Source organism: Hemiscyllium ocellatum, chromosome 24 (genome assembly GCF_020745735.1).
Source record: "Hemiscyllium ocellatum isolate sHemOce1 chromosome 24, sHemOce1.pat.X.cur, whole genome shotgun sequence".
NCBI classification, from domain to species: Eukaryota; Metazoa; Chordata; class Chondrichthyes; order Orectolobiformes; family Hemiscylliidae; genus Hemiscyllium; species Hemiscyllium ocellatum.
In genome coordinates, this window is record NC_083424.1 from 446,403 (window position 1) to 471,547 (window position 25,145).

Here is a 25,145-nt window from a genome sequence, read left to right on the forward strand (position 1 = left end):
GAACAAGGTAGGACTCAGAAATTAAATTGCATTTATTTCAGTGCAAGAGGCCTAACAGGGAAGGCAGGTGAACTCAGGTCTGGGACTGGGATATCATAGCAATTGCAGAGATGTGGTTCAGGGATGGCAGCTTAATGTTCCAGGATGCAAATGCTACAGGAAGGACAGAAAGGGGGCAAGAGAGGAGGGGGAGTTGCATTTTTGATAAGGAATAGTATTACAGCTGTATTTAGGGAGGATATTCCTGTGAAAATGTCCAGGGAGGTTTAAGTGCCAGGTGTTAGACTTGGAGGTAGGTGAGCACTTCGGGGACAGTGACCACAACTCGGTGACTTTTACTTTAGTGATGGAGAGGGATAAGTGTGCGCCGCAGGGCAAGAGCTATAGCTGGGGGCAGGGAAATTATGATGCAGTGAGGCATGACTTAGGATGTGTGGATTGGAAAAACAGGCTTCAAGAGAAGAACACTAATGAGATGTGGGGATTGTTCAAGGAGCAGCTACTGCGTGTCCTCGATAAGTATGTACCAGTCAGGCATGGTGTAAAGGGCCTTGTGAGGCAGCCGTGGTTTAGTAAGGAATTGGAATCCCTTGTGAAAAGGAAGAAGGCGGCATATGTAAAGATGAGGCGTGAAGGTTCAGTTGGGGCGATAGAGAGTTATAAGGTAGCCAGGAAGAATCTAAAGAGAGAGCTAAGAGAAGCGAGAAGGGGACATGAAAAGTCTTTAGCTGGTAGGATTAGGGAAAACCCAAAGGCTTTCTATAGGTATGTCAGGAATAAAAGGATGACTAGGGTAGGTATCGGTCCAGTCAAGGATAGTAGTGGGAAATTGTGTGTGGAGGCGGAGGAGATTGGAGAGACACTAAATCAATACTTTTCATCAGTATTCACTCAGGAACAGGACACTGTTGCTGATGTGAATATGGAGTCATAAATGATTAGAATGGATGGCCTGGAAATATGCAGGGAAGAGGTTCTGGGAATATTGGAGAGGATGAAAATAGATAAGTCTCCTGGGCCTGATGGCATTTACCCTAGGATCCTATGGGAAGCTAGGGAGGAGATAGCAGAGCCATTGGCCTGGATTTTTATGTCGTCATTGTCAACGGGAATAGTACCAGAGGACTGGAGGATAGCGAATGTGGTCCCCTTGTTCAAGAAAGGGAGTAGGGATAGCCCTAGTAACTATAGGCCAGTGAGTCTGACTTCAGTGGTGGGCAAAATCTTAGAGAGAATGGTAAGGGATAAGATTTATGAACATCTGGATAGGAATAACGTGATCAAGGATAGCCAGCATGGTTTTGTGAAGGGCAGGTCGTGCCTCACAAACCTTATTGAGTTCTTTGAGAAGGTGACTAAGGAAGTGGACGAGGGTAAAGCAGTAGATGTTGTGTATATGGATTTTAGTAAGGCGTTCGATAAGGTTCCCCATGGTAGGCTAATGCTAAAACTACGGAGGTATGGCATTGAGGATACATTAGAGGTTTGGATTAGGAATTGGCTGGCTGGAAGGAGACAGAGGGTAGTAGTTGATGGACTATGTTCATCTTGGAGTGCAGTTACTAGCGGTTTACCACAAGGATCTGTTTTGGGACCATTGCTTTTTGTTATCTTTATAAATGATCTAGAGGAAGGGCTTGAAAGCTGGGTAAGCAAGTTTGCGGATGACACAAAAGTCGGTGGAGTTGTGGATAGTGAGGAAGGAAGTGGTAGGTTACAGCGGGATATAGATAAGTTGCAGAGCTGGGCAGAAATGTGGCAAATGGAATTCAATGTAGCTAAGTGTGAAGTCATTCACTTTGGTAGGAGTAACAAGAAGATGGATTACTGGGCTAATGGTAGGCTACTTGGTAGTGTGGATGAGCAGAGGGATCTTGGTGTCCATGTACACAGATCTCTGAAAGTTGCCACCCAGGTAAATAGTGCTGAGAGGAAGGCATATGGTGTACTGGGCTTTATTGGTAGAGGAATTGAGTTCCGGAGTCCTGAGGTCATGTTGCAACTGTATAAGACTCTGGTGCGGCCTCATCTGGAGTATTGTGTGCAGTTTTGGTCGCCATACTATAGGAAGGATGTGGAGGCATTGGAACGAGTGCAGAGGAGGTTTACCAGGATGTTGCCTGGAATGGTAGGAAAATCTTATGAGGAAAGGCTGAGGCACTTGGGGCTGTTCTCATTGGAGAAGAGAAGGTTTAGGGGAGATTTGATAGAGGTGTATAAGATGATTAGGGGTTTAGATAGGGTCGACACTGAGAACCTTTTACCGCTAATGGTGTCAGGTGTTACTAGGGGACACAGCTTTAAATTAAGGGGTGGTAGGTATAGGACAGATGTTAGGGGTAGATTCTTTACACAGCGGGTTGTGAGTTCATGGAATGCCCTGCCAGTAGCAGTGGTGAACTCTCCTTCTTTATGGTCATTTAAGCAGGCATTGGATAGGCATTTGGAAGTTATTGGGCTAGTGTAGGTTAGGTAGGATTCGGTCGGCGCAACATCGAGGGCCGAAGGGCCTGTACTGCGCTGTATCTTTCTATGTTCTATGTTCTAAGTGGAACTGAAATAAGAAAGGAATGTCACCTTATTGGGATTGTACTATAGCACCCCCTCACCCCCAATAGTCAGCAGGAAATTGAGAAACAAATTCGTAAGAACATTTCAGTTATCTGTAACAATAATAGGATAGTAATGTAGGGGATTTTAACTTTCCAAACATAGACTGGGATTGCCATAGTGTTAAGGGTTTAAATGGAGAGGAATTTGTGAATTGTGTACAAGAACATTTTTTCGTTCACTATGTGGATGTACCTACTAGAGAAGGTGCAAAACCTGACCTACTCTTGGGAAATAAGGCAGGGCAGGTGACTGAGGTGTCAGTGGGGGAGCACTTTGGGACCAGCAACCATAATTCTATTCGTTTTAAAGTAGTGATGGGAAAGGATAGACTGGATCTAACAGGTAAAGTTCTAAATAGGAGGAAGGCCAATTTTGCTGCTATTAGGCAAGAACTTTCAAAAGCTGACTGGGGGCGTATGTTTACAGATAAAGGGATTCCTGGAAAATGGGATGCCTTGAAAAAATGAGATAGCAAGAATCCAGAGAATACTATGTTCCTGTTGGGGTGAAAGGCAAGAAATTGAAGTTTTGGTCAAGGAAAAGAAGGAAGCATATGTCAGGTACAGACAGGATCGATCGAGGGAATCCTGAGAGTATAAAGGTAGTAGGAGTATGCTTAAGAGGAAAATCAGGAGGGCAAAAAGGGGACATGTTATAGCTTTGGCAAATAAGGCTAAGGAGAATCCAAGGGGATTTTATAAATAGATTAGGGACAAAAGGGTAACCAGGGAGAGAATAGGGTCCCTTTAAGATCAGCAAGGCAGCCAATGTGTGGAACTGCAGGAGATAGGGGAGATTATACTAAACGAGTGTTTTGTATCAGTTTTTACTGTTGAGAAGGACATGGAAGATATAGACTGTAGGGAAATAGATGGTGACACACTAAAAAATGTCCATATTACACAGGAGGAAGTGCTGGATGTCTTGAAATGCATAAAGGTGGATAAATCCCCAGGACCTGATCAGGTGTACCTGAGAACTCTATGGGAAGCTAGAGAAGTGATTGCTGGGCCTCTTGCTGAGATATTTGTGTCATCAATAGTTACAGGTGAGATGCCTGAAGACTGGAGGTTGGCAAACATGGTGCCACTGTTTAAGAAGGGCAGTAAAGACAAGTCAGGGAACTATAGACGGGTGAGCCTGACCTCGGTGGTGGGCAAGTTGTTGGAGGGAATCCTGAGGGACAGAATTTACATGTATTTGGAAAGTCAAGGACTGATTAGGGATAGTCAACATGGCTTTGTGCACGGGAAATCATGTCTCACAAACTTGACTGAGTTTTTTGAAAAAGTAACAAAGAGGATTGATGAGGGCAGAGCAGTAAATGTGATCTATATGGACTTCAGTAAGGTGTTCGACAAGGTTCCCCATGGGAGACTGGTTAGCAAGGTTCGAGAGTGTGGTGCTGGAAAAGCCCAACAGGTCAGGCAGCATCTGAGAAGCAGGTTAGATCACATGGAATACATGGAGAACTGGCCATTTGAGTACAGGACTGGCTTGAAGGTAGAAGACAGAGGGTGCTGGTGGAGGATTGCTTTTCAGACTGGAGGCCTTGACCAGTGATGTGCCACAAGGATCAGTGCTGCTTTTCATCATTTATGTAAATGATTTGGATGTGAATATAGGAGGTGCAGTTAGTAAGTTTGCAGATGAGACCAAAATTGGAGATGTAGTAGACAGCGAAGAAGGTTACCTCAAAGTACAATGGGACCTTGATCAGACAGGCCAATGGTCCAAGGAGTGGCAGATGGAGTTTAATTTGGATAAATATTAGGTGCTGTATTTTGGAAAAGCAAATCAGGGCAGGATTTATATATGTTAATGGTAAGGTCTGGAAGTATTGCTGAGCAAAGAGGTCTTGGAGTGTAGGTTCATAGTTCCTTGAAAGTGAAATCACAGGCAGATAGGATAGCAAAGAAGACATTTGGTATACTTTCTTTTTTTGGTCAAACTATTGAGTGCAGGAGTTAGGAGGTCATGTTGTGTATGTACAGGACATTTGTTTGACCACTATTGCAATTCTGGTATCCTTCCTATCGCAAGGATGTTGTGAAACTTGAAAGGGTTCAGAAAAGATTTACAAGGATGTTGCCAGGGTTGGAGGATTTAAGCTACAGGGAGAGGCTGAACAGGGGCTGTTTTCCCTGGAGCGTCAGAGGCTGAGGGGTGACCTGATAGAGGTTTATAAAATCATGAGGAATATGAATAGGGTAAGTAGACAAAGTCTTTTCCTTGGGGTCGGGGAGTCCAGAACTAGAGGATATAGGTTTAGGGTGAGAGGGGAAAGATATAAGAGACCTAAGGGTCAACTTCTTCATGCAGAGGATGGTGTGAAAGTACAGAGACTAGGAATGAGCTGCCAGAGGAAGTGGTGGAGGCAGGTACAATTACACTATTTAAAAGGCATCAGATGGGGACATGAATAGGGGGATATGGGCCAAGTGCTAGCAAATAGGACCAGATTAATTTAGGATACTGGTCGGCATGGAAGAGTCAGACAAGTGTCTGTTACCGTGCTGTACATCTCGATGACTATAACTGCAAGCTGTTGCTCCTGTGTACACTGGTGGGTTTCGAGTGACCCTGTCTCCTTTTCCATGCACTCCGTTTCTATTCCCACAGACTTGCTGAGTTTCTCCATCACTTTCAATGGAATGGCCATATTAAAATGAAATGTTTATGAATTACACTCCCACATCACACTGTGGAATTTGAAAATATTCTTGGGCTCCAGTGGGGAAAGCATTAAACAGAAGACTCCATGATATTTAAACAGAGCGAGGGCTGCTTTCCTGAGCTCAGATAATGTTGTGAGATGGTTCTGAGGGAAAAGAGTCAGTCAGCAATTATAACCTCAAGTCTTGTAGCAGGTGCAGGAAAACACATGAAACAATTACCTCTTTGTGCTTCCCTCAGTGAAAAGGAGAAGGATAAAAGTGACACTTCAGCAGAGGAGAATGAAGAAAAGGAAGTTTCCGTATCCAGAGGTCGTCAGACAGCCAATAGCCAAGGCCGTCGCAAGGGGAGAATAACCCACTCCGTGACCAGTGAGGCTGATCCTGATGAGGCTGCAGCCCTTCCAGCTGAATCAGGTGTGTGAGTGGTGTCCGTATAACAGACCCTGACCCAAACGAGGCTCCGGGACCTGCTCACTCCCAAACCAGCCACCGGCACCTGCTCACTCCCAAACCATCCACCGAGACCTGCTCACTCCCAAACCAGCCACCGGCACCTGCTCACTCCCAAACCAGCCACCGGTACCTGCTCACTCCCAAACCAGCCTCCGGGACCTGCTCACTCCCAAACCAGCCACCGGGACCTGCTCACTCCCAAACCAGCCACCGGCACCTGCTCACTCCCAAACCATCCACCGATACCTGCTCACTCCCAAACCAGCCTCCGGTATCTGCTCACTCCCAAACCAGCCTCCGGTATCTGCTCACTCCCAAACCATCCACCGATACCTGCTCACTCCCAAACCAGCCACCGGGACCTGCTCACTCCCAAACCAGCCTCCGGTATCTGCTCACTCCCAAACCAGCCTCCGGGACCAGCTCACTCCCAAACCATCCACCGATACCTGCTCACTCCCAAACCAGCCTCCGGTACCTGCTCACTCCCAAACCAGCCACCGGTACCTGCTCACTCCCAAACCAGCCACCGGTACCTGCTCACTCCCAAACCAGCCTCCGGGACCTGCTCACTCCCAAACCAGCCACTGATACCTGCTCACTCCCAAACCAGCCTCCGGCACCTGCTCACTCCCAAACCAGCCACTGATACCTGCTCACTCCCAAACCAGCCACCGGGACCTGCTCACTCCCAAACCATCCACCGATACCTGCTCACTCCCAAACCAGCCTCCGGTATCTGCTCACTCCCAAACCAGCCTCCGGTACCTGCTCACTCCCAAACCATCCACCGATACCTGCTCACTCCCAAACCAGCCACCGGGACCTGCTCACTCCCAAACCATCCACCGATACCTGCTCACTCCCAAACCAGCCTCCGGTATCTGCTCACTCCCAAACCATCCACCGATACCTGCTCACTCCCAAACCAGCCACCGGGACCTGCTCACTCCCAAAGCAGCCTCCGGTATCTGCTCACTCCCAAACCAGCCTCTGGTACCTGCTCACTCCCAAACCAGCCTCCGGGACCTGCTCACTCCCAAACCAGCCACTGATACCTGCTCACTCCCAAACCATCCACCGGGACCTGCTCACTCCCAAACCAGCCACCGGTACCTGCTCACTCCCAAACCAGCCACCGGTACCTGCTCACTCCCAAACCAGCCACTGATACCTGCTCACTCCCAAACCAGCACCGGTACCTGCTCACTCCCAAACCAGCCTCCGGCACCTGCTCACTCCCAAACTAGCCACTGATACCTGCTCACTCCCAAACCAGCCTCCGGCACCTGCTCACTCCCAAACCAGCCACCGGCACCTGCTCACTCCCAAACCAGCCACCGGGACCTGCTCACTCCCAAACCAGCCTCCGGGACCTGCTCACTCCCAAACCAGCCTCCGGGACCTGCTCACTCCCAAACCAGCCACCGGGACCTGCTCACTCCCAAACCAGCCTCTGGTACCTGCTCACTCCCAAACCAGCCACCGGGACCTGCTCACTCCCAAACCAGCCACCGGTACCTTCTCACTCCCAAACCATCCACCGATACCTGCTCACTCCCAAACCAGCCTCTGGTACCTGCTCACTCCCAAACCAGCCACCGGGACCTGCTCACTCCCAAACCAGCCACCGGTACCTGCTCACTCCCAAACCAGCCACCGATACCTGCTCACTCCCAAACCAGCCACCGGTACCTGCTCACTCCCAAACCAGCCTCCGGTCCCTGCTCACTCCCAAACCAGCCACCGATACCTGCTCACTCCCAAACCAGCCTCCGGCACCTGCTCACTCCCAAACCAGCCTCCGGTAACTGCTCACTCCCAAACCAGCCTCCGGCACCTGCTCACTCCCAAACCAGCCACCGGCACCTGCTCACTCCCAAACCAGCCACCGATACCTGCTCACTCCCAAACCAGCCTCCGGGACCTGCTCACTCCCAAACCATCCACCGGGACCTGCTCACTCCCAAACCAGCCTCCGGTAACTGCTCACTCCCAAACCAGCCTCCGGGACCTGCTCACTCCCAAACCATCCACCGGGACCTGCTCACTCCCAAACCAGCACCGATACCTGCTCACTCCCAAACCAGCCACCGATACCTGCTCACTCCCAAACCAGCCACCGATACCTGCTCACTCCCTAACTACTTACTTTCAGAGAAGCTGGGCAATCAATGGCTTCATCTCAATCTGAAAAGGGCTCACAGTGCTGAGGGAAGGGGGCTTATGAGGAGCTTGAGTCTCACCCAACAAAACCAACTCAAAGTGGATGTCAGCAGGAGAGGTTTAGGTAGAGAATGTCCTATACACTCTGTCTCACCTTAACTCTGATTTCGGAGCTGAGTGGGAGCCAGAGAAATAGGGGATAATGAAGAGGGGATACGATAGCAAATGGAAAGCGCTGGGATCTCACTAACTCATTGCCGGGCGTTTTGGACAGCTACAGAGGATACACAGTCTGTTACAGTTGTAAGCCGTCAGCTGCTGAAGAGGCGAGTCAGAGGGAAAGCTGATAATGTGGAAGGTATCTGCTTCTCCAGTAGGGGACCGCAGCAAACCCTCAGCACTCACTCTCTATCACTGCATATTGAATATTTAATTCAAGGGCAGGAATGGACAGGGGGAGATTGTGATTAGGTTGTTATGAATATGATTTAAATGATCCAGTAAAGTTGGCAGCAGGTTGGATGGATCCTGACCATCTTGTTATCCCTGGGGTAGCTGTCTAAATGCTGCCTGAGTGTACAATACATTTAAGGTTTGACATAAGGGTTTATCATCAATAAACACTTTGTAAAAAAATAACATAAAGAAGAATCTGACAGTTTGGCTAAATAACAATCCCATCTGTGAAATGTTTCAATGAATCAACTTAACTACAGTTTCAAGATATTCCAGATAGTGCCATTATACCAAGAGGACTCATCATCCCAGACTCAACCCCACAGAGTGACAGGAACAACAGGTTTAAAAGGCAGATGCTGTTTGAATTCACACAGAGCACCGAGGGTTGAGAGTCTGAGCTATAGCTCAAGGTCTGCAAACCTGCCAGGTGTCACTGTTGGAACTGTTACAAGAGCCAGTATTACGGCTGGGAGATCTGGTGATGCAGTGCAGGCCAGGATTGTATGTGGCTTTGAAAGATACCTGAGTAATAGCAAAGAGCAGAGATATCCTAAAGCTAATGCAAGTGTGAAACTGAAGCCTTGTCTTCCTGGCTTCCTGAAGTAAAGTTGTGAAACTTTCTTTGCAGTGTCTTCCGATCCAGTTGAAAGTTCTCGCTGGACAGAGGAAGAAATGGAAGTTGCTAAAAAAGGTTTGTGATTTGTTTTTCCTGCTGCTTGTCCCACAGATTCACAATGGTTCATTTACAATTCAGCTTCTACATTAATGTAGTTTGTAAAGAGACTTAAGTTTCACTTAATCATTCTGAATACTTGAACAAAACTGTTTGAATGTTATAATGATTTAATTTGTTATGTTTGGATTTCATGTGTACATGTGTGGATGTTTTTCAAGGAAGATAATTGAAGTGTTAAAATGTCCTCTACGTAAGAACAGTGGAAGGGTGAATTTTTCTAAAGGAAGCCTGTTGTTCATCAGATAGTTAGACTCTGAAAGGGGAGTGATATTTTTCAATATGAGATACTTTCACATGTAGTAAGTTGCCACAAAAACTGCAGTTTTGCCTAATCAGGACTGACCTGATGACACTTCCTCAGAAATGATTTCAAACTGACATTTTCATGTTATTCAGGTGGAAAAATTCGTGGCTAAACTGGTTGCTGTAAGACTTATACAAATGTCTACTGTTATCTTAATCTGTGTAGTGATTGTATGGCTGGCAGTGGTTCAAGAAGGCAGCTCACCTCCCACTCTCTTGAGGGGTAATTAGGGATGAGCAATAAATGCTCATCCAGCCTGCAACACTCGTATCTCATGAATGAATTAAAAAAAACAGAATTAACACCATTTTTGAAGCATGCCTTCAGTGTTTAGATGAACTTTAGTGTTCCTATCAGAGTTATGACCAATTGCTTCAGTCAGCTGTTTATCTTGAACTACTCGAGTTTCACATGGCCAGACATGGAAGCCAGGGACTGAGTGCAATGACGCACTGAATCAAAATACAACCCGTCATTGCAACAGAATTGCTTGTTTACAACCCTCTGCCTGTCCTTCAATGGGTCACTATCTTTAACTCTTTAATACCTGCAGCTGCTTCTGTGCTACATGAAATCTTTTGTAAAATTATTGGAACAAACAAAGTGTCTTTCTTCATGGCAGTCAGAGGTACAGGATTTGATTTAAGCTTGGAGTTTATTAAAATGCTCAGTGAATAAATGTGAGAGATCACCTTGTGCCATTGGTATTTGGATTTGGAGCAGTGATAGCAGGAGTCAGAGACTCAGGGTATGAGAGAAAGTGAGAATGGCAGATGCTGGAGATCAGAGTCAAAAAACGTGGTGCTTGAAAAGCACAGCAGGTCAGGCCGCATCTGAGAAACAGGAGAGTCAATGTTTCCGGCATAAGTCCTTATCAGGAATTCCTCAAGAAGCGCCTCTACCCGAAACATTGATTTTCCTGCTCCTCAGATGCTGCCTGACCGGGTGTGCTTTTCTTTTTGACACTCGGGGTATGGGATAGGCTATTTAGGACAGAGATGAGGAACTGTTTCTTCTCTGGGAGGATGGTCAACCTGTGGAATTCTATCCAATCAAAGGCTGAGGAATTGAATAAAATTCAGAAAGAGATTTTTTTTAGATTTAAAAGCACCAAGGGGTTTAGAGAGAAAGCAGGGATATTGTCTTGAATGAGGAGGTCAGCCATGATCATGTTAAATGGCAGACCTGGCTCGAAGACCCTACATCTGCTTCTAATCTCCAGGTTTCCAAGTCAGGATGGTGTGGGGCTTAGAGGGGAACCTGAAAGTGTTGGTGTCCCTGCATATCTGCTACCCTAGTCCTCCTAGATGGTAGAGGTTACAGGGTTTGGAAGGTGCCATCTAAGAATCTTTGGTGAATTTCTGCAGTACATACTGCTGCTACTGAGCACTGAGATTTACACTCTCTAGGTCCTTGCCATTCAGCAGGATCATGGCCGATTGGCCCAGGCCTCCGCTCCTTTCTTGTACCATCTCGTCAGAGCCATCAACTCCACAATGTGTCAAAACTCCATCCACCTCTAGTGTTCACACCTCCACAACTCTCTGGTGTAGGGAATTCCAGATATTCAATACCTTTTGGCAGAAGAAATTCCTTCACATCTCAGTTTTAAATGAGAGTTCCCTCATTCTGTAACAATGTTCCCTTGTCCAAGGTACTCCCATTAGTGGAAGTATCTGCATAACACAATCACTAAACGTGTTGGCTCTAATTATGTTAGCTTTTGTAAATATCCTGCTATTTCACCTTTAAGCCCATGGAGGGAGTACAACGTAGGTTAGCAAGAATGATTACTAGACCTTGGGTTATGAGAGATTAAACAAATTCTGAAATTTAGGAAGTTAAGGAGTGATTTGGTTGAAGTCTTCAAGATATTAACAGGAAAAAACAGGGTAGAAAAAGATAAATTGTTTCTACTGGTTGGGGTTTCCAGAATGAGGGGACTTGGTCTGAGAGTTAGGGCCAGACCATTCAGGAGAGATGTTCAGAAGCACTTCTACACCCAAAGGGCAGTGGATGCTGAATTGGTGTTAAATTTATCTATCTCAGATTTAAAATTTTCTTATGCAAAAGTATGAATGGTTGGGGGATAAAGTTTAAGGACAGATATATGAAATTAGGACACAGATCAGCCATGAACTCATTAAATGGTAGAACAGGCTCGAGGGACTGAATGGCCTACTGCTGTTCTATGTTCCTATTAATAATGAATTCTGGCATTTTCCCAACGGCAGATGTTTGTCTAACTGGACTATAGTTTCCTTTTTTCTGGATGTAGGTTTGCTTGTTGAGCTGGAAGGTTCACTTTCAGACGTTTCGTCATCATACTAAGTAACATCCTCAGTGAGCCTCCGAATGAAGCACTGGTGATGTAGGCCGCTTTCTATTTATATGTTTGAGTTTCCTAGGGTTGGTGATGCCATTTCCTATGGTGACTTCATTTTCATCCTAGGACAAACCAAACAGAGACACGCACGAGAATTCCAAGAGGCATGGCATTCCAACCGGAACTCTATCAACAAACACATTGAGTTGGATCCCATTTACTACCCTGAGAAAAAAACAGGAAATGACACCACCATAAGAAATGATGTCACCACAGGAAATGACATCACTGACCCAAGAAAACTCAAACATATAAATAGAAAGCTGGCTTCACCACCAGTGCTCCATCTGGAGGCTCACTGAAGATGTTACCTAACATAGTGATGAAACATCTGAAAACAAACCTTCCAGCTCAGCGAGCAAACCTACATTCAGAACCTCAACATGAGCTCCAAATCTTCTCAAAACTCATTTTCCTATTTTTTGTTTCCCTCTCTTCTTGAACATGGGTGTCACATTAGCAGTTTTCCAATCTAATGGAACCCTCTTGGAATCCAGTGAGTTCAGGAATATATTGATCAATGCCTCCACTATCCTTGCAGCCGCCTTCTTTAAAACCTTTGGATGCAGGCCATCAGATCCCAGGCATTTATCTGCCTTTAGTCCCATTAATTTGTCAAATAACTTGTCCCTCACGATAGAGACTGTTGCAGGGTCTTTCCTCCCATTAACACCTCATTGATCTGTTATCTTTGGGGTGTTTACAGTGAATCCACCGTGGAAACTGTTACAAAATGTTGGTTTAAATTAACTGCCATTTCTATGTTCTTGTTAAGAATTCCACAGTTACATCCTCCAAGGATTCCACATTTACTGTAGCTACTATCTTTTAATATACCCAGAGAAGCTCTTACTGTTTGTTTTTATATTTCTTGCCAATTTACTTTCATAATCAATTTTCTCCCTTTCATTAATTTTTTTAGTGATCACTGTTTTTTGTAAAATATAATCCCAATCATCTGTCTGCCTTGTATGCTTTAATTTTGATTAAATACTGTCCTTGGACATCAAACTCCAGTAAATTTGTCCGATATGATTTTCTCTTCACAAACCCATATTGACTGTGCCCAGTCAGATCGATTTAGTCAAATATCCATTTATCACAACCTTTATTATAAATTTGAGCATTTTCCTCATTGTCACCATAGTCCCAGAGGACCATAGGGTTGCTCTCACTACATGGTGGTTAACCTGGGGATCCCCCCTCTTCAGGCAGTGGGTATGGTTGAGAAGACAGGACTTTCCTGGTGACCTCAGCTGGCACAGGAATTGAACCCATGCTATCGGTCACTTTGGATCACAAACCAGCTGTCAGGCCAACTGACATAACCGACCCTTCCCTGATGTAAGGCTGACGGATCTGTAGTTCCCTGTTTTCTCCCTCGCTCCTTGCTTAAACAGTGGACTGAAATTTGCAGCTTCCAATCTGGAGGAATTGTTCCAGAATTTACAGAATTTTGGAAGTAAATCAACAAAGCATCGACTATCTTTATGGCCACTTCCTTCAGCAGCATGTCAGATCCAAGGGAATTATCACCTTTCAATCCCATTCATTTCCCCACTGCAGCCTCCTTACAGATTTCTAATTCTTGTTGATCTCTCATTCTCCCTAGTCACCTGGATCCCTGTGTCTGGGAGATTTCATGCATCTTCCTCTGTGAAAGGGGACAAAAAATGGTCCTTTAGCTTCTCCGCCATTTCTTTCTTCCTTGTTATAAATTCTCCTGACTCTGTATTTAATGGACCCTATATTTGTCTATTTACATACCTGTAGAAGTTTTTACAGTCTGTGCCTTTTTGCCAGACGACATTCATATTTTGTTCTTCTTTTCCTTTTATCAACTTCATGTTCATCTTTTGCTGCATGATGAGAAAGCTAATTGTCCGTTTTATTACTAATTCTGGCCACTTCTTAGAAGTCCTTTCTTTTAACATTGTTTAACCCTTTAGTGACAGCATGTTGAAGGAAAGTAGCTGTAATCCATTCATGGTTCTTTACAGACTGTCCATTCCCTAAGGAGTGCATTTTAATGTATTTTCAGCCAACTCTGCCTCGTGCCTTCATAATTTCCTTTATTCAATTTAACACTTGCCCCGTCCCCCCTCAACTGTCTCACTCCCCCACTCTGCTGGAGATAGAGTCAGACTCTGGTCATCTCCAAAATTTGCAGAATTCCCTAACCTGCCTGCCCTTTACCCAGGTTGGCAGAAATCATGAACCAGGCTTTTGTACTTCAAAAGATTACTTATTTATCATAAAGAAATTACTCTAATTTGGTTACAAACTGCCCCATACACCCGCATACAGACAGGCAAAGACAGATAAAACAACAAGGTGTTTACAGACCATAACACCAGTCGTAGAGTCATACAGAAGGATAGCACAGAAAAAAGCCCATTAAGCCTGTGCTGATCATAAACAAACACCTCATTATTTTAATTCCATTTCCCAGAACTTGACTCAAAGCCCTGTCTGCCTTGTACAGGGACATATAGAAATACCTCTTTAGTATTATGACGCTTTCTGGCTTCCTCCAACCCCACCCACCTCACACCCACCCCACACCCACCCCACAGACACACATGCAGTCAGTTCCAGATTCCATCACCCTCTGGGTGAAAATGTTTTTTCTCCCAATTCCTCTAAACCTCCTACCCCTTAACTATGCCCCTGTTCATTGAACCCTCCATCATGGGGAAATGTTCACTCCTGTCGACCCTATGTATGTCCCTCATAATTATATACATCTTCAACATGTCCCCTCTCAATCTCCTCTCTCCAAGAAAACAACCACAGTCTGTCCAATCTCTCTTCATCACTGAAACTCTCCAGCCCAGGTAACATGCTGGTAAATCTCCTCCGCACTCCATCCAGAGCTGTCACATCCCTCCTATAATGTGGAATCCAGAATTGCACACTGTACTCTAGCTGTGGCCTAATTGATGTTTTATACAGTTCCAATAGCACCTCCCTGCTCTTGTACTGAATGCCTCAGTCACAGAAGTCAAGATCCTAGATGCCACCTTAGCAACATTATCCACCTGCCCTGATACCTTAAGGGACCGCTGGGCATTCACTCTAAAACTAGGATAATGCATGTTCTGGCAGCGCAATTTGCTTATAACGTTGCTGAGAAATTAAGGAATGGGTGTTTGGAGAACGCAATAATGCAATTCTAGCAGTGTTTGTTTTGCACGCTTCATTCTACGCATTCACCGGTGTCAGCTCCTGATAGAATGACTTTCTGAGAGACATACATTGAGCAGTTTCCTATGAAAGGTACAATACTCATTGATTATCCCTTTTTTGAAAAAATATGGAGCAGCATTGTGACAAGAATCTTAGCAGAAGCATCCTGGTGATAAAATTGTGGGCGGTGAACACAAAAGAAAGACTGTAAAGGAAGAGAAGATAGATACTGTAAAGTATAAGGAGAGAATGTGTGATATAGCTCACTTTACAGGAATAAGGGAGTCTACCTTACACACCATGACCTCCTGCATTAACAGTATTTTTTAAACGTACTGTATTAAATGTACTTATGTCTCATTGTTAAATATGATTTATACCTACATTCGGGCTGTGCTATACTTGCTGTTAGGTGTTTGGGTGATATTTGAGGGCTCATGAGTCATATTTTTTGCTGGTCTGCCCTGACCCCACTTTTCCTGTAGGCCCCATTATTTCTATTAAGCGATTTTCTGTTAAGTGTGGTTTTGGTGGAACGCAACGATGGCATTACAGCACAATTGCCTGTACTGCTGGTGCATATGTGTAAGGAGTATAGATACCAAGTGGAGTTAGTGATGACAGAGATTGGGGTGGGTGAAAGTGAGCAGGGAAGGTGTTGCAAGCAATAGTAAGAATATTAAAGCATTATCCTTGAAGGGAAGTGAGTAGAGTAGTGGAGAGTGAGTGAGTGTGAGGTATCAAAAGAGATGATGCTGGTCCTTAGTCTGATGGAGCAGAGTAGGATACTGCCTCTCCTACACTGCACAGCATTCCTCCAGGTGGGAGAGACTGTTTTATCCCAGGGAGTCATCTCAGAGCAAGCTGGCAAATCTGCTGTCATGACCTCCACTGCAGGTCTTATGGAAGGAGGAAGTTCCACATTGGCACCACTCCAACTAAATAGATCTCCAGAACCCTGTCTGCAAAGCGAGGAACCAAGTTCCCTGTTTGCTACGCCCTGGGAAAATGTCAGCAACAATGCAGAGCAACTGTAGACTAACGGTACTTTACTGGGTGCGCAACGAGCTTTTAAAGATGATGTGGGTGCAAGGAATGTCAATGAGTTCTGGGATAGGGACAGAGTGGTGAGTTGTTCTGGGAATCGTATCTGTTAAATTCAGGCAGAAAACAGATATGAGAGGTGCCATTGGAGGGTGTTAGTAATTAATGAGGTGAATTTGGTAAGACATAATGAGAGAATTTGCTAGGTCTCAGTGACAAATCCTTCAAAAACTCCTAATGCTGATAAGACTTAGCCAAGTTACACAGATCCAGTTGATCATTCTGTCCATCTGTCTACCTGTCTGCTCATTCACTTCAGTACAAGGTTAGTACCTGAACATCGACTTCTTTAGGGTGAGGTGCTAGCCAGTAGTTAGGATTTACTTCTCGGGACATGGTTGTACAGTGTCCTTCCACAGCCAATTTCAGTCCATATTCCATTCTGTTGGGTCGCGGTCACAGTGGGATTGATTCTGGAGAAGTTGTCTCCTCCAAGCAGTTAAAGCATCAGATGCTTGGCCAGTGTCATCAGTGAAACTGGGTCAATGAACTTCTGGGTTCTGACTAAACCCTGAGGGAGTGGCCAGCGTTCAGTGCAGTTTCTCAATGTCTACAAATTGAGAGAGTCAGCCCTTGATCGTCTCTCACTATCAACACTCTCGCTATCAGCCTGTCTCTAAATATCATACAGAAAGCAGCAACTAACCTCAAGCCATCAGTTCCATGTGGTATGGAATTCTCTGGGATGTATGTCAAGTATTTCAGATAATGTGTGAAGATGCAGGAATATAGAAAGATGTCTTCCCACAATAACCCCCCCCCCCTCTCCCTGTTTGACCTTTTCTTTCCCTCTCCCACCATCCACCCCACTTTCTGCCTCCCCCCTCTCTGTCTCCCCCTATCTCTCTATCTCTCTCTCTCTCTCTCTTCCCCCCCCACCTGCTCCTGTGCTCTCTGTTTCTCACTCTCACTCTCACTCTCTCTCACTCTCTTACTCACTTTCACTCTCTCTGTCTCTCATACACACTCTCTGTCTGTCTGTCTGTCTGTCTGTCTGTCACACACACACACACACACACACACACACACACACACACACACACACACACACACACACACACACACAGACTCTCTCTCACTTTGGGACCTGGGGCCTGTGCAATTCAGGAAGCAAATACATGGCGGAAATTGATTAAACTCAGTCTGTTTGTAAATTATGTAGGAAGTGATTTCAGATCAGAGGTGATGGCCTAGTACTATTATCAAGAGTCAAAAAGTGTGGTGCTGGAAAAGCACAGCAGGTCAGGCAGCATCCAAGGAGCAGGAACTGTCCTTCAGGCAGTTAAAGCATCCTGCTCCTCTGCATCTGCAGTCCTCACTTTCTCCTAGTGGTATTATCATGAGACTATGAATCCAGAAATTCGGCTCATGTTTTGAGGACCTGGGTTTGAATCCTATCACGGCAGATAGTGGAATTTGAATTCAATAAAATAAATTATCTGGAATTAAGAATCTAATGATGTCCATGAAATCATTGTTAATTGTCAGAAAAACCCGTCTGGTTCACTGATGTCCTTCAGTAAGAAAATCTGCCATCCCTTAACTTGTCTGGCCTGCATGTGACTCCATACCCAAAGCAATGTGGTTGAGTCTCATTTGCCCTCGGAAATGGCCTTGCAAGCCACTCAGTTGTATCAATCATTACAAAGTCTCAAAGAAACGAAACTGACGGATGATGTGGCATCAACCTAGGCACTGGAAAAGGCAACACCGAAACAGCCCTGTCGACCCTACAAAGTCCTCCTCATTAACACCTGCGGTCTAGTGCAAATACTGGAAAAGATGTCTCACAGACTTACCAAGCAGCAGCCCGCCATAGTCATAGTCACAGAATCATACCTTACAGGCAATGTCCCAGGCACACCATCACCAACCCGTCCCACTGGCAGGGTAGACTCAGCAGAGGAGGTGGCACAGTGGGATACAGTAGGGAGGGAGTTGTCTTAGGAATCCTCAACATTGACTCTGGACCCCAGCTTTAGATTAAACATGGACAAGGAAACCTCTTGCTGATTACCACGTACCGTCCTCGCCCTGGCTGATGAATCAGGACTCCTCGATGTTGATCAACACTTGGAGGAAGCACTGAGGGTGGAAAGGACACAGAATGTATCTGGCTGGGGATTTCACTGTCCACCACCAAGAGTGGCTGGGCAGCAGCATTACTGATCGAGCTGGTCGGGTCCTAAAGAGCATCGCTGCTGGACTGGTCTGTGGCAGGCGGTGAGGGAACAGTCAGGTAAAAACATACTTAGCCTCATCCACACATCTGCAGCTGGCAGATTGGTATCTGTCCATGACAGGATCGGGAAGAGTGATCACCGCATTGATTCACATTGAGAATGCCCTCCAGCGTGTTGTGTGGCACCATCACTGTGCTCAATGGAACAGACTTCAAACAGATCTAGGAACTCAAGGCAGGACATCCATGAGGCACTGCTGGCCATCAACAGCAGCAGAATTACAGTCATTCCTGATGAAGGGTCTTTGTCCGAAACGTCGATTTTCCTGGTCCTCGGATGCCGCCTGATCTGTTGTGCTTTTCCAGCACCACTCTGATCTAGACTCTAATTAGATTAGATTGCCTATACTGTGAAAACAGGCCCTTCAGCCCAACAAGTCCACGCCAACCCTCCGAAGAGTAACCCGCCTCCCTCTGACTAATGCACCTCAACAACTATGGACAATTTAGCATGGCCAATTCACCTAACCAGCACATCTTTGGAATGTGGGAGGAAACCGCAGCACCCAGAGGAAACCCACGCAGACACGGGGAGAATGTACAAACTCCATACAGACAGTCGTCCAAGGCTGGAATTGAACTGGGACACTGGCGCTGTGAGGCAGCAGTGCTAACCACTGAGCCACCGTGCTGCCCACAGCAGAATTGTATTCCAGCACAATCTGTAACCTCATGACCCAACATATCCCCCACTCAACCATTACTGTCAAGCCAGGAGATCAATCCTGGTTCAATGGAGAGTGCAGGAGGGCATGGCAGGAGCAGCACCAGCCATCGCTGAAAATGAGGTGTCAACCTGATGAAGCTACCAAACAGGGCTACTGACAAGTCTAGCAGCGTAGAAGTAAGTGATAGACAGAGCTAAGCAATCCCATGATCAGTGGATCAGATCTAAGCTCTGCGGTCCTGCCACATTGAGTCGTGAATGATGGTGGACAGTTAAACAACTCACTGGAGGAGGAGGCTCCACAAATATCCCCCTCCTCAGTGATGGAGGAGCCCAGCACATCCGTGTAAAAGGTAATGCTCGAGCATTTGCATCAATCGTCAGCCAGAAATGCCGAGTGGATGATCCATCTCAGCCTCCTCCAGTGGTCACCAGCGTCACAGACACCAGTCTTCAGCCAATTCAGTTTACTCCATGTGATATCAAGAAATGGTGGGAGACACTGAATACTGCAAAGGCCATGGACCCTGACAATATTCTGGCAATAGGACTGAAGACGTGTCCTCCCGAACTTGCCACTCCCCTAGCCACGTTGTTCTAGTACAGCTACAACACTGGCATTTACCTGACAATGTGGAAAATTGCCCAGGTATGTCCTGTACATAACAAACAGGATAAATCCAACCCGGCGTTTACCACCCCATCAATCTACTCTCGATCATTTATAAAGAAGGGTGCTAAGAGACTGCAGAGTGACTTGGACAGACTGGCTGAGTGGGAAAATACTTGGCAAATGAATTATAATGTGATGTTATTCACTTTGGCAACAACAGGAAGGCAGATTAGTATCTGAATGGTGGCAGTTTAGGAAAAGGTGAGGTGCAATGAGACCTGGGTATCATGACAGAACAGTCACTGAAAGCTAATGGCATGCTGGCCTTCATAGTGAGAGGATTTGAATATAGGGATAGGGATGTCTTGCTGCAGTTATACAGGGCCTTGGTGAGACCACAGCTTGAGTCTTGTGTGCAGTGTTGGCCTCCTCGTCTGCAGAACATTGCTGCTATTGAGGGAGCCCAGTGAAGGTTCCCCAGACTGATTCCCGGGATGGCAGGACTGACATGAGGAAAGACTGGATCAACTGAGCTTTTACTGACTGGAATTTAGAAGAATGATGGGGTGGGGGGTGTGTGGGTTCTCATAGAAATATATAAAATCCTGATGGGACTGGACAGACTAGACGTGGGAAGAATGTTCCTGATGTTGGGGAAGTCCAGAACGAGGGGGTCACAGTCTAAGAATAAGGGGTAGACCATTCAGGACTGAGATGTGGAAGAAGGTCTTCACTCCGAGTTATGAACCTGTGGAATTCTCTCCCACAGGAAGCTGTTGGGGCAATTCATTAGTTAGATTCAAGAGGGAGCTGTACATGGCTAAAAGGATCGAGGGGTAAGGGGAGGAAGCAGCAATGGGACATCGAGACTGCATGATCAGCTGTGATCAGGTGGTGCAGGTCAAAGGGCCAAATGACTCGAGGCTCGAAGCTCCTCCTGCAGCCATTTCTACGAGTTCTTTGAGTGTGGAAGGAGGAGCAGTGAGAGGGAGGAGAGACATTGGGAGAGCAAGGGAATGGATGTGATGGGAGAGAGTGAGTGGCTAAAGAGGGAAGGGAGAGGTTGGGAAACATTTTAAAAAGGCCTACTGATGAATTGGAATATCTCATCCTTTCACTTTAACTCATCTCTGTCAAAGGACAAAGGTTAATGTGTTGCATGTTTGTTTAATTCCACTTCTGGACAGCATTGGCCAGTTCAGATCCTTATTGAAGGGACTGTGAGCACTTTCACAACATGTTGCTATAATAACACTGTACTCCATCGCCACACAGACCTTTGGTAGGGACTTCTATCATAGAGCGTCTGACTGGGTCCCATCATTTCCATAATGACCATTTATACACTGTCCTTCCAGAAAAACTCCACATCTGGAGAGGGAGGAGGGGGCAGTGGAGAGGGGTGGTAACAGGAAGGTGAAATAATGGGGAGGAGAGGTTAATAGGAAAGGGTAATAGAGAAAGGGGTAACAAGGAGAGGGAATAATGGGACAGGAGAACTGGGAGCAGGGGTAAGAGAGAGGGGTAACGGAGTTGATGCACAGAGGACTAATGGAACAGAGAGGGGGTTAGCAGTATATAGCCCAGTCTCTCTTTGGAAGCTGCTTCTAACCCACAAACCCTCAACATTTTAAATAACCATGTACCTTGTAGAAATCTTGTGGAATATCACTTTCATTGAAGTAACATCAATCTAAGTAACTCCTTCTTAACTTCTGCTTTGTTTTCTGATTTGTAGCCAGCTTGCCCTCCATTTGAGTCTTATCTATCTGTGTTACCTCTTCAAAGAATTTATTAAGGTTACTGAAAACATAATTTTCCCTTCTCAAATCTATGCCGTCAAGCGATGACGTCTTCAGTTTCGGGATGTTTCGATGTTCCTCTTGATACAGTTCCATTATCTTTCCTTGCACTGACGTTCAGTTGGTTCCGTGGACTTATACAACCTCCCTACTTAAATATAGCTATCATATTAACATGGTGAAATAATTTCTAAATAATTTCTCTCTGTGCCAGAGAGAAGCCAGTTCTGCTTTTGAAGTGAAGCAATTCTGAGTTTCTGTGGTCTCCCTCAGCTGATTGGCTCCTCACTGCTTTCTATCATGTGAGTAACCTTTAATATTGCTCCCGTGGAGTAGAAACCTCCCTCTCCCCTCTCTCGCTTCACAGCTTCGCCTCTCGGTTACAACTTACACACCCAGTTAGTGGCATTGTCAACGAGTTACATGCAGGTTACGAATGATCTCTCTGTATAAAGGGGGAGTGACTCTGGGAGGAGAAGGGATCCAAATGGAGCTGAATTTGGACACATGCCACACTGAAATCATGACGAGCTGTTCCACTGAGAGATTGTCTCTGAATCTGGACTGAGAAGGAGGAAGCTGAAACTTCAAACCAGTTCTGTTTGTGGCTGGGACCCACTCAGTGGGAAGTGATGAATTGATGACAGCTGAAGGAGAGACGTCGAGTAGTGGAGGGGAGGGGACATAAGTGAAGGACTGTCTGTGAGTGCAAGTGTGTAACATTAAATCACTAGCATGTCGTACAAGGAGATTGATGTCTGTGATATTTTCTGTAACAGATTCCATCTCCAGCTTTCACACGCTTTTTATTTGGTTGAACACTGGAGAGTTTGCCAGCTGCAGATTCTAATCTTTTATGAATTTCCATTTCAGGTCTTGTTGAACATGGCCGTGGCTGGGCAGCTATTGCCAAGATGGTGAGTTCCAAGACGGAGGCTCAGTGTAAAAATTTCTACTTTAACTACAAAAGACGTCACAATCTGGATGCCCTCCTACAGCAGCACAGACTGAGAATGGTAAGGGCTGAAAGCAGCCAGTGATCTGATCTGATCTGTACTGAACCGAACCAAAGTCATCCAGTCACTTTCTACTTCACTGGAACATCAAACATTCAGAAAGACAGGAGGAGTTGATGTTTTGTCAGAGTCCAATCATGTTGTACTGTCTGTTGTAAATTGGATTTAACTCCTATAGCAGCTCCAAATTGCTTCACACCAGTTCCACTTTAACTCCATATAAAATCCAGCTGGACCTTGAGGGAAGTCTCCAGTTTCATCCCTAACCAGCACCATGTTTGTTAAAGGTTTCCCTGGTTTCCATGTTATTCAGCAATCTACATGGAGTGATGCTAACTCACTGAGTAAATGGGATCCTCACACTAAAGCAGCTGTCACAGCGTCTAGTCTCCTGCTCCAACTGAAATGTCTCAGATTGTGTGGACTCAATGATGACAAAAGCTAATTGCTCACCTCATCCCAGCCCAGCCCAGCCCACCCCACCCCACCCACCCCAGCCCATCCCACCCCAGCCCACCCCACCCACCCCAGCCCAACCCAGCCCAGCCCAGCCCAGCCCATCCCACCCCAGCCCACCCCACCCACCCCAGCCCAACCCAGCCCAGCCCAACCCAGCCCAGCCCACCCCAGCCCAGCCTAGCCCAACCCAGCCCAGCCCACCCCACCCACCCCAGACCAACCCAGCCCAACCCAGCCCAACCCAGCCCAGCCCAGCCCACCCCAGCCCACCCCAACCCACCCCAGCCCACCCCAGCCCACCCCAGCCCACCCCAGCCCAGCCCAGCCCACCCCAGCCCAACCCAGCCCAACCCAGCCCACCCCAGCCCACCCCAGCCCACCCCACCCCAGCCCAGCCCAGCCCACCCCACCCACCCCAGCCCAACCCAACCCACCCCAACCCACCCCAGCCCACCTCATCCCACCCCAGCCCACCCCATCCCACCCCAACCCAGCCCAGCCCACCCCACCCACCCCAGCCCAACCCAGCCCAGCCCAGCCCACCCCAGCACACCCCACCCCACCCCAGCCCAACGCACCCCAGCCCAGCCCAGCCCAGCCCACCCCAGCCCAGCCTAGCCCAACCCAGCCCAGCCCAACCCAGCCCAACCCAGCCCAGCCCAACCCAGCCCAGCCCAGCCCAGCCCAGCCCAGCCCAGCACAACCCAGCCCAGCCCAGCCCAGCCCAGCCCAGCCCAGCCCAACCCAACTCAACCCAGCCCAGCCCAGCCCAACCCAACTCAACCCAGCCCAGCCCAACCCACAGGAGCACGAGGAGAGCGTTTAGGCTATATTTCAATCTCATTGTTGTTCTTATTGGCATCTATTGTTCCTGTAACAGGCTGGAGGGGCTCAATAGCCTCTGCTTGTTCCTGTAGCCAGCTGGAGAGGCTGAATATCACTCCTGGAATGGAAATCATCATTTATGGGTGTTCAGGCAGACTCATGATTGGCACTGAAAATGTGTTGCTGGAAAAGCGCAGCAGGTCAGGCAGCATCCAAGGAGCAGGAGATTCGACGTTTTGGGCATAAGCCCTTCTTCAGGAATCATGCCCGAAACGTCGATTCTCCTGTTCCTTGAATGCTGCCTGACCTGCTGTGCTTTTCCAGCAACACATTTTCAGCTCTGATCTCCAGCATCTGCAGACCTCACTTTCTCCTCATGATTGGCACTCCCTTCTGAACGATGTCGGACTAGCATTGACTGATTACTTTGCCGCTCTCCAGCAGATTCTCTTCCATCGTCTAGTCATTTCTTTTTTCTCTCTCTCTCTCCTGAAGCTTGTCACCCGATACTTGGATCATTAGTGGGGATTTCTGACCTCCATCACCTTGAGATCTCTCTTCCAGATATCCTTGTGTGGTCATTGTGGCCTTGGCTAGTGTAAGAGAGGGTTCTAAGCACCTCCTTTCAGATCCAACCAACGTCTCAGTTTTGATAGTTTCAGTTGATCTTTATCATCACCGACTGTGTGTGGAAACCAATCACAAATGTCCTCAGATATTTCCATGAGGTAGTGCTTGCTAACATCACAGCTGTATGACCTGGTTCCTAGTGTCCCGTTATGTTCTGGACTCTCCCACCCAGCTGCCTTGCCGACAACAGCTTGGAACAACCTTTGGAGATTCTTTAATCGTATTGTTTGAGGAACTGGGCTCCTTTCAGGCTGTATATTGCTGTGACTGAGTGCTTCCTGTAATTTTAATTCTCTGTCCCATTCTGCGCTTGGCCTTGAGTGAAGTCAAACAGAATTTCAGTGATGCACTGTTCAGATTTTGATCATGATCGGGGCAGGATCAGAAAGAGTCAATTGTGAATGGCCTCCATCTCCACCCAGAGGACCCTGGGGCTGCCCTGTCATTGGAGAGAGACAATGCCGGTGATTTAACCAGAGAGTCACCATGCTCCGGTGAGGGGAGATGTTGTCAAAGAGAGTCCTTCAGCCAATGTGGGAATTGAGCCTGTGCTGTTGGCATCACTAGGCATCACTAACCAGCTGTCCAGCCAACTGAGCTAACTGATCCCCAATAAAACTGTGAGGGAATGGATTTGCTGTTAGTGAGCAATGTCAACTGGGTCAGTCAGTGCACCCACATTATCACACATCCCATTTCCCTGAGCCCCAAATCAGTTTGTCATTGCTTAGTCAATGGAGCACTCTTGCTCGCTTTCTCGCTCCCTCTCCATGCCTCCTGCTCCCGCCCCATTCCCCTGCACT

The 25,145-nt window shown here is 46.8% G+C and overlaps 1 protein-coding gene across 8 annotated transcripts in view; it reads left to right on the plus strand.

The window, feature by feature from the left end:
* The window catches only part of ncor2 (nuclear receptor corepressor 2), a 246,500-nt gene that overhangs the window by 140,430 nt on the left and 80,925 nt on the right, over positions 1 to 25,145 (plus strand). For all 8 annotated transcript variants that reach the window (XM_060843298.1, XM_060843304.1, XM_060843302.1 and 5 more), the window contains 3 exons: positions 5,530 to 5,705; positions 8,998 to 9,060; positions 22,286 to 22,428. In XM_060843298.1, coding sequence (XP_060699281.1) covers positions 5,530 to 5,705; positions 8,998 to 9,060; positions 22,286 to 22,428 — 382 coding nt within the window. The remainder of the gene's footprint in view (positions 1 to 5,529; positions 5,706 to 8,997; positions 9,061 to 22,285; positions 22,429 to 25,145) is intronic.